Source organism: Plasmodium inui, assembly GCF_000524495.1.
Source record: "Plasmodium inui San Antonio 1 unplaced genomic scaffold supercont1.17, whole genome shotgun sequence".
Lineage (NCBI taxonomy): Eukaryota > Apicomplexa > Aconoidasida > Haemosporida > Plasmodiidae > Plasmodium > Plasmodium inui.
The window spans coordinates 350,672-362,991 of record NW_008481851.1 but is presented as its reverse complement, the minus strand read 5'-3'; the positions used below and the strand labels follow the sequence as shown (position 1 = coordinate 362,991).

At 43.0% G+C, this 12,320-nt stretch overlaps 3 protein-coding genes across 3 annotated transcripts; 2 read left to right on the top strand and 1 right to left on the bottom strand.

The window, feature by feature from the left end:
* Positions 1-1,970: 1,970 nt before the first annotated feature.
* On the top strand, positions 1,971-3,536 carry C922_03804 (hypothetical protein; the record flags this gene model as incomplete). Its single annotated transcript, XM_008819393.1, has 1 exon — positions 1,971-3,536. One exon carries the CDS (start codon positions 1,971-1,973, stop codon positions 3,534-3,536), a length of 1,566 nt encoding a protein of 521 aa, XP_008817615.1.
* A 1,108-nt stretch (positions 3,537-4,644) lies between these two features.
* Positions 4,645-6,264, top strand: C922_03803 (hypothetical protein; the record flags this gene model as incomplete). The annotated part of the gene is made up of 1 exon (XM_008819392.1): positions 4,645-6,264. The coding sequence occupies one exon, from the start codon at positions 4,645-4,647 to the stop codon at positions 6,262-6,264; it is 1,620 nt and encodes a 539-aa protein (XP_008817614.1).
* A 77-nt stretch (positions 6,265-6,341) lies between these two features.
* C922_03802 (hypothetical protein) lies at positions 6,342-10,978 on the bottom strand (the record flags this gene model as incomplete). Its single annotated transcript, XM_008819391.1, has 2 exons — positions 6,342-7,124; positions 7,262-10,978. The coding sequence occupies 2 exons, from the start codon at positions 10,976-10,978 to the stop codon at positions 6,342-6,344; spliced, it is 4,500 nt and encodes a 1,499-aa protein (XP_008817613.1).
* Between the last annotated feature and the right edge of the window lie 1,342 nt (positions 10,979-12,320).

The window sequence follows — 12,320 nt, the reverse complement described above, 5'->3', positions numbered from 1 at the left end:
CAGGGGGAGTCCCAGCCCGACTGAAATGATCCCCACGGTCGTGTCGCGGCATACACAATCGTGTTGCGGCACAGATGGTCGCGTCGCGGCACAGCATACGCGAACTCCCCGCAGTGCATACAGCCGCGATGTGATGCATACACAGGGGGTACCGCGAACTGGGAAGGAAAAACTCAACCGTAATATGCGCATAGTGTATATTGCCACTTCCTCCTGACTCGCCCCATTTGTGTGCAATTTCCTGAGCGGGAATGAAGCCCAAATGTGGAACATAATATGTGCCTTTCCCTCCCCCTCCTTTCCGCGCTGTACCTTGCGCGTGCAGCTATGCACTAACATACGTTCACACGGAAAGAAATTTCCGGAGGGCGTATTTTTCGTGGAACGCAGCCGAAGCTTCGTCGAGCCGCGTCGCTTAACACACACTCTTGAAAATATGAATGAAGATAATAATGGCTTTTTTTTTTTTTTCTTTTTTTTTTTTTTCCCTATTTCCCCCCTTTTTAATCAGCGGTAAAAAAAAAAAAAAAAAACACCCATCCGATTTATTAAAGTTGTTAAATGGAAAATAAATAACAATGCCGTTTCTCTTACACACCGAATTAACATTAAACAGATTTGAACTATCGTGTAATGGCTAAAAAGTGGGGACGCCTCTCTACTCATGTGTGTTCATATTGGGAGAAGCATCCATAGAAACTTTTAATTCTTATACCCCTCTGCGATATGAAAAAATTGACCCTTTCAAGCACAGCGTCTCCATAGATGGGCTGTAAAACGGAAGCGCTCTAGTTATTTCCACCTTCTCATGTGAGACCTTTTTCGAAGGGGAAGCTTTTCATATAATAGGAAGAAGTAGATGAGCGCTAGTTCGACCTTCTAAATAGATTTAAAAAAAAAAAAAATAATAATAAAATAAAATTCACAATCCATTTCTACACACTTAGAAGCCCTCTGTTACCACTTTTGCGTTAATTCTCCTTCCATTCTGCTACACCACGATGTGAAAAAAGATTTTCATTAAGGAAACCCCCAATTTCTGGTGAACATTCTAATTTTCACGCATTTGTGAAGCGCTTATACTTCGCAAGGGACAACAAATGGGAGTTGCTGCAAACGGTCAACTTCTCTCCAAAAAAAAGAAACCCATTTGATGATTTTTCCTCCTTCATTCGTGCCACTTAATGCTCCACATAATCGATTAAATGCGCACATTCACATAGATGCTGAGATCAATGTTGACGTTGATTTCATTCCCCCCTCCACCACCTTGCTTTCCTCTGTTTCTCCTGCCTCTACAAGGCGTCTGTCGTGTTTGTTCTATACCAACTTTTCCACCATCTCGGCGTTGCATATATCTAGCCATTTAGTTGATCTGCCTCTCGCCGGCCCAGTTTTCAACCAGCAGATTTTATTTTCCCCTGTCGTGAGAAGCGGCCTACTTTGCTGAACTGAACGGAGTAACAAATAAATGCTCTAATTCGTTGTGTACTTTTTTTTTTTCTTTTTTTTTTTTTTTCATCTTGAGAGTAACAACATAAATGGTCATATGCGACTAACGGGAGAAATCACAAAGCAGTTACCTTCCATTTGGAAATGCATTTTCCACCATTTCATTATAAGAAGAAAAAATTTTCAAATTTGTAGTGAACATATATTTAAGGCCAAAATTTTGAATCTTCATCCGTAGGAGAGGGAGTAACACATCGCTGTTGCTTCTCCTTTGTTCTCGTTTGGAAGCTTTTCTAAACCCACTTCTCTGTTATTCGTTACCCCTTGGCATGGCCATCCACAACCTATGTTCATGGACACGTTTAACCTTCTAATTATTCCTAAATGTCATTATAGCAATGTCATTTGTGTTTTTCCCCGCTCCAGGGCCCATTTCCTTTCTGTGTTTTCCACCCTTCCTGCTTCTTTCACCTTCCTCCCCTCCCCGCCGCTGTAGTTCCACAGAAGAAAAATCTTAAATGAGTACTCGTAAGAGTAAGTTTATTTTGTTCGCCACCTTTTTATACATCCTCAAACATTGTAGCAGCCAAATGACCACAATAGTTGGCCATCGAGGGTGTGGCACCAGTGAAGCGGGGGGGACTTCCCCTTACCCGGAGAACTCACTGCACGCATTTAAGAAAGCAGTGGATGAGAACATTGATGGAATCGAATTAGATGTATGGCTGACCAAAGACAAAGAAATTGTGGTTATCCACGGCACGGAGGATGGGCTGTTGGGCCACACCTTACTGTACGATGAAGATTCGAAAGAGAAGCACATAGAAGAATTAACAGCTGAGGAGATTCAGAGCTATCATTTTAAAGAACCGTGGATCTTAACCAAGGGCAGGCAATTTTACCAGCAGGGTTACACCGCGTCAGGTGTACCCAGTGTCGAAATGGGAAACGTGGCAAATCACCATGCGGAGAGGGAAGCCAGAATTGACCAAAACGAGAAGCTTTCCAATTGCAGCAGCGGGCATTACCAAGATGGTCATTCCCACGGACCCTGTGTCAACACCCTCGTGAAAAATCAAGAGGGAAATGCAAAATTCGCTACCCTCAGTGGAGCCGAAAAACTAAAAAAAATAATGGAATATGCAGATTACAAGCGGCCCTACATAAATATGGATCAGAATGATGAAGTGGAAAAGATGCTTAACGAAAGTTCCCTGCAGGATTTGTTTCCAGAGGAGGGGGAGCAGCAATCCCAGGAGGAAGAACAATCGGAGGGGAAGCAGCAACTGATGGAGGAACAATTCATGAACTCCATAAAGTGCAATTTCTGCAAAGATCTCTACACAGGCTATATAATGAAAAAAAATTACAACTTCAGGAAAAAAAAAAAGCTATTCATATTTCTCTCAAAATTTTATCATGTGCCGCTCCTAAAAGATCTATTAAATGTGTATAAGGACAAACTAACTTACGACATTGAGCTGAAGGGAACAAAAGAAGATTTGGGCATCCACCTACTGGACATATTGGAGAATTACAAAAAATATAAAATCAAATTTAGCTCATTCAATTGGGTATTGCAGGATGGACAGATGAAAAAAGAAAGTGAAGAGAAAAAAAGTGTGGAAAATTCTCTTCGAGAAAATTCCCCTGGCGATTTTCCACTTGGCGATTCTCCCCCCCCTCCCAATCTGCAACAAATCGATTTATTAAAATCTGTTCGAAATAACAAATTGAACATCCCTGTCGCTTTGCTATTTTCCGATGATGAAGAAATGCCAAATTTTGACTCCATCCTTTCTACCATGGGGTGGTATAATGCCGAGTGGGCACACTTTTCCTATCGATCTTTCAAACAACCAGTCGTCATGAATGGAAATGAAAAAAACAAAATCGTTACTTCCGCGAAGGACTTCTTCCAGATGCTACATAATAGTAATAAAAAAATTATGATTTACTGGGGCACTCAGGATAAGGACGAATACGAGGACCTTCTGTTTTACATAAAGATGGGTGTCGACTCCATATGCCCTAATAATATAGACACTGCCAGGCAGGCCCGTTTGGACGCTTCCTCCCCGTGAGTGGAGCGCGAGGGAAGAGTCTCTCTTGGGAGAGTTTCCGCATCAGTTTCATCTGAATCTTCGCTCAGTGCGGGTTAACTTCTGTTTACACGTGCGTACACACAACTCCGCATGGGGCCAGTGCAACACAACACGTGGCTCCTTTTTGCCGCCAATTTTTGCAACCCATCCTCAACATATGCACGTTGAGGTTTCAATTTTTTTCTGTGATTTTTTCAATCGTCAAATTTTTCCGAAATATGAGGCATGGGGGAATTATCAAAACGAAAAGGGTAGTAGCTCCGTTTCTGACCTAGCAAAAGAAAAAAAAAAAACTTCACCATAGGTTACCAACTTTTTAATTAAACCGTTGCTGTTATGAGAGATTGATGTGGTGGGCTCCCATGTAGGTTGCCCCCTTTCGAGGCGTTTTTTTTGGTGCGGTAGGTTGACTCATTCTTTTTGATGTGTTTTTTTTTTTTTTCTGCCATGCCAACTGCCCCCAATGGAGCCGCTTCCCCCCCATTGGTCACTTTTGCGCATGATGGAAAAGAAAGGCCATCCCCCCGACAGAGATCCAATCCACCATCCCTTCGTGTAGAATAAAAAGGCGAAACGTACATTTCGGCCTTGGATCGCGTTCTGGATTGCCCATCAGGTTTAAGTTAACACATAGAAGGCAAATGCATCTGCAAGGGAGCTTTTCCGTGTATGTATTACAACTCGGCGCAGGAGAAAAAGTTTCGCAATCGCAAAGTCACTCTAGTCCTGTTTACAATTCCTTTCGTACCGTATGTACCCATAATGAGTGGAAAAATCGCGAAGAGGTATGCCTCCCACTTGTTAAGGCCAACAAAACGAAAAAGAGAGTCAGCCCCTCTGCAGGTAAGGCAAAAGAACACGCACACCGGCAGCCGATTGCCGTACTCTCGCTAACTAAATGAAACTAAAATATTGTTGCTACGCATTTTACATAATCTCAACTGTGACATGCATAAAGTGGCGAAACAACTTGAGCGATGTTTTTTTTGTGAATTACGTTGACCCCCATTTGGTAGTAGCAAAGGGCAGGGGGAAAAGAACGAAACATATTTGGCGCAGGGCATACGAAAATGGAAAAAGGAAGGAGATGAACATTTTTACGAAGAGCGGCGGGGAAGGGGTCCCCCACCTGTGCAGCAGCATAGGCGATGGAGACGAAACTGGTTCCACATCGAGCTGGCCTCCCCCCGAACAAGGTGACCAGGACGCAGCTAACCACACCGCTACCCCCGATGAAGACATTTTAAAAAAGAAGGGCGCGCAGAAAGAAGTGGAACAAAGCGTTGTCCCGCTGAACATGGACTGGGTAAAAGTGATGAACCTGATCTATGCCAGCAGAGACGTGGACGCGACTACGCTGGCTTTCAACGCGGCCATGTCGGCAGTGGAAAAGAAAGGCTGCCTGAAAAGCATGCTGGAGCTATTCGAAATAATGAAAAAAAAAAACATAAAACCAGATTTGGTCTCCTACAAACTGCTGCTCCGTCTATGTGCCAATTACCACCTGGGGGAGCACGCGGAAATTTTATTTGACGAAATGGTAGAGACGGAAAAGTTGACTCCAACGTACGAAATTTACGCTCTCATGATAAGCTGCTTTGCCAAAGTGGGGGATGGGCACAAGGCCGTCGAATTTCTGGAGAAGCTGCGCAGCGACCCCCTGGTGGAGGAGGTAAACAACTGGGGGGATAGAAGCGGTGACACTGCTGATCGTGGTGATACTGCTGATCGCGGTGATGGAGGGAACCCCGCGTGGAAGGACGCCTTCGCGGAAGAGGCCCCCACAGAAGAAGGCGCAAAGGCGGAAGGAAAGACCTACACAAATGAATTTAAAGAAATAACGAAGAAAATCAAACAAATCGAAAAAGGGAGCAGCAAAATCCAGTACAGCGAATACACCAATGTGATCTTCGCATGCAACATGTCCAATTTACCTGAACAGGGAATTAAATATTTCGAGGAATTATTAAACACAGGAAAATACATGCCGTCTACCCTCCTCCTGGAAAGCATATTCGACTTGTTGGCAAAAAATGGAAACTATGAAAAGTGCCTGGAGTATTATAACAAACTGAAGGATGATCCAAATTTTAAAAAATATATCAATGTTAATATCTTGAATAATATCTTGAAAGCATTAAGTGTGCATGCAAAAAGTAACATCATCGAAGACGTGTGGAAAAATGAATTCGACGATTTAATGTTAACTCCAAATGCTATTTCCTACGCATATATGCTAAACGTTTACAGCATTATGGATGATTATGAAAAAGCATTCAAGCTATTTAAAGAAATGCAAATGAAAAAATTGCTAAATAATAAAAATATTATTCCCTTTGTATACACAATTAATGCCTTTAAAAATTGCGGCATTTATAACTATGCCATTTATGTCTTGAGAGTAGCTAAACTGTTGAATGTGTCATCGGAGGATTTACTAAAGCTGTACAATGACGCCATGATTGCTTGCATAAGTTGTAAAAAATACGACGTGGTCATTTCGCTTTACGCTGAATTGATTACTATGCAAGAAAAAGGTGCCCCTTCTCTCGAAATCAACATCAGCACACTTGGCTTTGTCCTCTTGGCCTTTAAAGAACTGAACATGCGAGAGGACTTTACAAATTTGAAAAATTTAATAATTCAGAAAAATTACAAGTTGACTCCGCTGTGCGGAAAGTTGGTCAATGAGGAGCCCGAATGGTGAGAGAGGGGACCATCTAAGCGCACGAGGTGAAACTGCGCAAGGGGCTACTCCGTCGATGGGTACACACATTTGATGGGTTACCCCTCCGGTGGAACCTGCTTCGTCGCGCTGCATGCCCCCCCCTTCTTGTTATACTTGCGCAGAAATTGGATCTTCCGATTCACCAGCTTGGCGTCGTGGTACTCCGCCTTGAGGAAATTCAAGTCCACCTTCAAATCGTTAATCTCCTTGAGGAGGAGAGAATTCTCGTTCATCATCTTAATTTTCTCCGAGCGGAAGGCCTCCGACTCCTTCTGCAGCTTGTCTTTCAACACCTCAATCATATTCTCGAGGTGCTCCTTCTGGCGCAAATACTCCGAAAAGACATTTTTCGTGTCGTAGTTCTTTACGTCGTTTACCTTGTGGAACTTATTGTACAAGTTCAGGAAGGACGCGTTAAAGATCTTCTTATCATGCAGGTGCAAGTAGCACTCCTTAATATGCTCCTGTAGATTCTTCAGAATTTTGTCGTAATTTCCAATCGTTTTATTGTTACATACCAAATCATCATGCAGAGATTTTATCTTCATTTTGTATTCGTTAATTTCAATCTGCAAGTTAACTGTTTTTTTATGGTTGTTTTCAAAGCACTTGGACATTTCTTCAATTTTTTCTCTAAGAATTTTTATTTCTGAATTTTTGGGGGATAAATTGGACTCTAAATCTTTTATTTTCTGTGACAAGACGATTTTCAGCTTCTCCAGTTCTTCATTTTTTTTGTTCAAGTTGCAGATATCCTTGTTCATAGACTCGATTTCGTCGTCCTTCTCCGCGAGGTTATCCTTCAGAGTAGTCACCTCGCCCTTCAGGTGGTCAATGCTCTGCGGGGGGGGGAAGAAGCGGGTATCAATCGATCGCGGCAGACAAGATGCAATTGCGACACAAGAGAAGCGATCGCCACACACACCAAGCGACCGCGACACCGGGGGAGCTTCTCCCTCCCCACTGTGCAACTCACCTCCTGCAGCCGCTTCGCAGTGATGTTGTTTTTGACGAACTTCTCCTTCTCGAGCTGAATACTCTCCTTGAGCTCGCCCTCGATGTGCTCGTACAGCTTAAACTTTCCCAGCAAGTCATACTTGTCCTGCTTCAGCTCGCTTATCTGCTGCTCGTACTTCTGGGATATGAGCAGGATCTCCTCATCCACGTCATCCTCGATCTGTTTTATGTACTCTTCCTTTTCCTTCTGCAAGTTTTCGTACTTCTCCTTAAGGTTTTCTATGAGTTCATTTTTTTTCTTCACTTCCTCGTCCTTCTGCTCAGTCAGTTGTGTCACCTTCATTTGGTGCTCTTTTTTTAGATCAAGAATTTCCTCTGTCGATTTCTTCTTATACAAATTGAACTCTTCCTGGATTTTCAAAAATTTCTCCTCGCATATTTTGTTCGTTAAATAAAATTGGGCATTTAGCTGATTCACAAAGTAGGTGTGCTTCTCCTCCAACTCGTACAGGGATTTCTTACACGTCTCCTCAACTTTGTCCTTTTCCTTGATGATGTGTTTATTTATCTTTAGCAGATTTTTTATTTCTACATTTTTCTGCTTATCCAGTTTGTTCATCTCCGACTTGTGAATGGATTCCCTATTTTTCATTTCCAGTTCGATTTGGTTTTTCAGATTTGTAATCTTTTTTTGTAATTCCAAAAATTCTTTATTTTTTTTTTGTACATAGTACAAATCGATAAGAATGTCATCGCTTTCTTTTTCTTCCTCGTTCAACATATAGTTCGTTTTGTTCTCTAGGTCATATATGAGGAAGTTATTTTTCATTTTACTCTTCTGCTTGGGTCCATCTAGACCGTCGCCGCTTTGGTTGTCCCCCCTTTCTGCGCTCAAATCTGAGAGAGTTGACTTGTTCTCCGGAGTTGTAGCTCCGGTACGGAGGAGATTCCCGTTGGAAGAATCTTCCCTTCGGTTTTGATCGGCTGTTCCGCTGAGCAGTTTCCCCTTAGACACCAACTCTTCGCTGTACACACCAGTCGTGTCATTGGCACTGCTTAAGAGTTGCCCCTTCTGCAGATTTTCTCCTCCCTTCTGATCATCATTCATCCCTCCAGTGACCACATTTCCAGCCTGCCCACTGTTTGTGACCTGCCCTGAAGCGGAGGAATCATTTTGAAACGAAAAAAAAGATTCCATTTTTTCGATCGAGAAGATGTATATAGAGCCATCCTTTGAGCAGCTAAAAAGGAGCTCTCTATTTGCGTCTAGCCTCAAATTGACACAGTTTAAGATGTGGCAAGGAATTTCCAAGTACAAGCCACAAAGAGGAAGAAGATAAAATCGTATTCTGCAGTAAAAACCATTATAAAATGAGGCAATGAGAAATTTATTTTTATAGAGCAATATTTTATCAACAAGATATTCTGACTCCAAGACACATTCCAGTTTAGAATTGCAAAACTGTTTTATAGTTTTATCATCACAAGAGACGAAAACATTTTTCATTTCATTTGTTCGAAGATTGCTAAAGCTTTTATACTCACTTCCATACTTCCCTTGATTGGCACTATTATCACTATTATGACGACTTTGTTTGTTGCTTTCCTTCTTATTTTTTTCGTTTAAAATTTCTAAATCGATGCTTAAAAACTTCTTCTCCTTCTGCATCACTTCCATGTTTTTGTTTCCATTATTGTGTAGGGAGTACTCAAATAAGTAGCCATCTTTCCCAATAGAGAAAACAGAGAAGTCGTTGCAACTCCACACCAAGTCTGTGATGTAATTTACATGTGACTTCAACACATACAACAATTCATACGTGTAAGTTTTGTATATATAAAGGGTCGAAATTTTAGACACAGCCATAAAACTTCCTCCGTTGGAAAATTTGCAACAGGAACAATTTTTTAAAAAAAATTCTTTCTTCATTTTTAGCTTATTATAGAGGATATGAAATAGCCTCAGCTTGTCTGTGAAAGCTACCAGAAGTAGATGACCTGAACAGTGAATCGACAAGTGCAACGGTTCGTTGTTAAAGGAATTAGACATCACCACTTCTTTCTTCTTGTAGTTAATCATCCTTATGACGTTGTCATCATAGCATAGGATGAGTAGCGGTTGCTTCATGCACACGTCGAAATCGTTTATCTTCGCGGGACTCACGTCCGCCAGCACCGTTTCGACGTGCTTCTCGTAGTGCTTGAAGGGGGGGTGGCTCCCCATGTCAAGCGGGGAGGGGTCTCTTTCTATCGGGGAGGCTTCTGTTCCTATCGGAGAGGAGTCTCTTCCCATCGTGGAGTGCTCATCACCTGTTGGTAAGCGGTCACCATCTATGGTGAATCGCTCCCCATTCAATCCGGAGGGATTATCGCCTCCCAGCCCGCTGTCCCCCTTGCTTCCCTCTAGCGCGACCTGTTTCTCCCCCCTGGCGCCACTCCCATCGCTGCATCTCCCCCGCCACATGTCGAACTTCCTCAAGTTCCCATCCTGAGATAGGAAATACAAAAATTTCTCACACGGGGAAACCAAGCAGTAGCCACTCATCAAGGCGGAGAAGTTGAATCGCGCGGAATACTTCGTTACGTAGCACAGGTTGGTGCTCAGATCAGGGGATCTCTCATAAACATGCACACTCTCATAATCGAAGAGGAGGAAGCCCCTCGAAAGACAAGCCATTTTTAAAATCTGTCGGCTACTCAAATGCTTATTGTCTATCTTGACTTTCTCCTTCTTAACATCGTAAAAAATGAGGTGATTACTTCTGTTCGTTAGCAGTAGGACGCCATCACTTAGCCAACAGCAATTGGTGAAATTACGATCGATTTTGTCCAGTTTTTTATTTTTTATTTTTATTTCTACTAAGTTTCTTTCGACGTTATGGTACAGGAATACCTGTCGCTGGGTGGCTGACCCCATTGGGGGCGTTTCCCCCGCCCCCTTCTGTCCTTCCTCGAGATGGTTGATCTGCTGGGTAGTACTCCCATGCCGCTGTCCACGAGTGGTGTAATCGGCAGTCCCATTGGCAGTCGCGTCGGAAGTTGAATTGGCAATCCCATTGGCAGTTGAATTGGCCGTCCCATTGGCAGTTAAATTGGCAGTCCCATTAAACGTTGCATCGACAGTCACATTGGAAGTCACCTGACCAATCGCATCACTGGTGGCCCCACTCGTCGCACCGATGCCCACAGCGCACACCGAGAGTAGCGCAATGTATGACGAATTCTGACCGTTCAAGAAAATGTCACAATGGTCGCAAAAAACGGAGGGCGAGAAAAGCTTGCAAAACATTAACTTCTCCTGTAGCCAGTCGTAACAGAAGAAAAGGCTCTTGGTACTCCCATTCGTTAAGCAATACACATATTTATTTTTTGAGGAAAATGAAATATTCATAATTGTGCATTCATTGTCTGCGATTTCTAAGGTTAACCTTTTGACGAGTTTAGAATTCTTGGTGTATATAGAAAGGAAAGGTTTCCTAAGGGACCTCTCTCCTAGCACTAGCAGCTTCCTGTCATTGCTTATCCCCAGACATACAATCCCGTAACTGCTTTCATCGCTAAGTAGAAACTTTTGTTTTTTCTCCGAAAGTGAGTGGATGACTCCATTGCTCCCGATCCCGTAAAAAAAGCAGTTCTCATCTAGTAAATAAAATGGATTCTTTATGTTCCTGTTTATCCCGTATGCATAGATAGCTTTGGTGAAATATGTTTCTTCTTTTTTCTCAAAGGCATACATTTTGGCAAAGTTTTTCCCCCCCTTTAAATGTTCTCAACTAGGTTTGTATATCCGCGGTGAGACGGCATGTGCGACGATCTTTCTTTTCGTCCCGGGCGACAATTGCGGAGAGGCACATCCGAAAAAAAAAAAATACATATAGCTGACTTGACTGTTATAGACATTTGCGAAATCATTCCATTTCTTTTTACCGTTTCGTTAATTGACACTACTTTTTACATGATATATCCGTCGTTCTTTCCCGTCCCCTCTGCCATTATTTTTTTTTTTTTTTTTTGCCCCCCCCCTTTTTCTCTGTCTACTGCTCATTCGCCCAAATGACAGCTACGGACGACTCCAAAACAAAGAAGCAGCAGCTCATATAAGAATAGACGCTGCTATTCCTTTCTAACCCTTCCTCTATGCGTGCTTCTCTCAATATTCGCATTATTGTCCCTCTTATGACAGTTTCGCAACTATAGGGAGAGTCCCCCATTAAGATAGTCCCCTGTGCTTAACACACTTGAAACACGCACTTCACACACACATTGGGTCGCCTCTTTTTTTTTTTTTTTTTTTCTCCCCATTTTCCGCTAACTGTGCGCGTTGACTGGGTACTCCATTGTGCCTAATCTCCCATTACTTCCCATTTCAACTTAGGTTCACATCTCCATTTTAGCCTTTTGCCCCACTTGCCACGAATGAAGTTTATGTTTGTATGGCCTCCCCGTTGTCCAGCCCCGCGCTTCTCTCCCTGCTTGGAAAATTGGACAAATATAGAAAAGCACCGCTGAGCAATACACCCAGCATGGGGGATGGGTCGACACAATTGTGGCCTACCTATATTTGACCCTTACGGCACTTCCATGGGTTTCACGTTCTTACGGGCAAGACGAGGGAAAAACGGTAGTTATTCTCACACAATCGTTGGTATAGCCGAAGGGGCGGTAGGCAATATAATAACCATTTGGCGTCCCTTTTCTGACTAGTCTCCTCCTGTAATGTCTGGATAGTGGCTTCTTTGGAGAGCGGTTCGTCTCATCTGCTTGGGTCCAGGCAAGCCTGAGATAGCCTCTTCCCTCTTCGTCCCAGCTTCTCTCATGTTTTTCTGTTCTATAGCTTGTTAAAACCCGTTGCATATGCACTCAGGCTGCTACGCGAAATAACCTCGTTTGGGTGCGCTTCCCTCTGATGGGTTCGCATAAGAAGGCTGCTTTTTTTTTCCCATTCGTGGTAGTGACTCACCAAATGCAAGAATAAACGTGCCTTCACCAGATTGGTCATCAAGCACCCTTGCGGTGAAGCCCCACGGGGGTATGTTTATCCAGATGAACCTTCTCGGCCCGTGGCCACCAACTTGTTG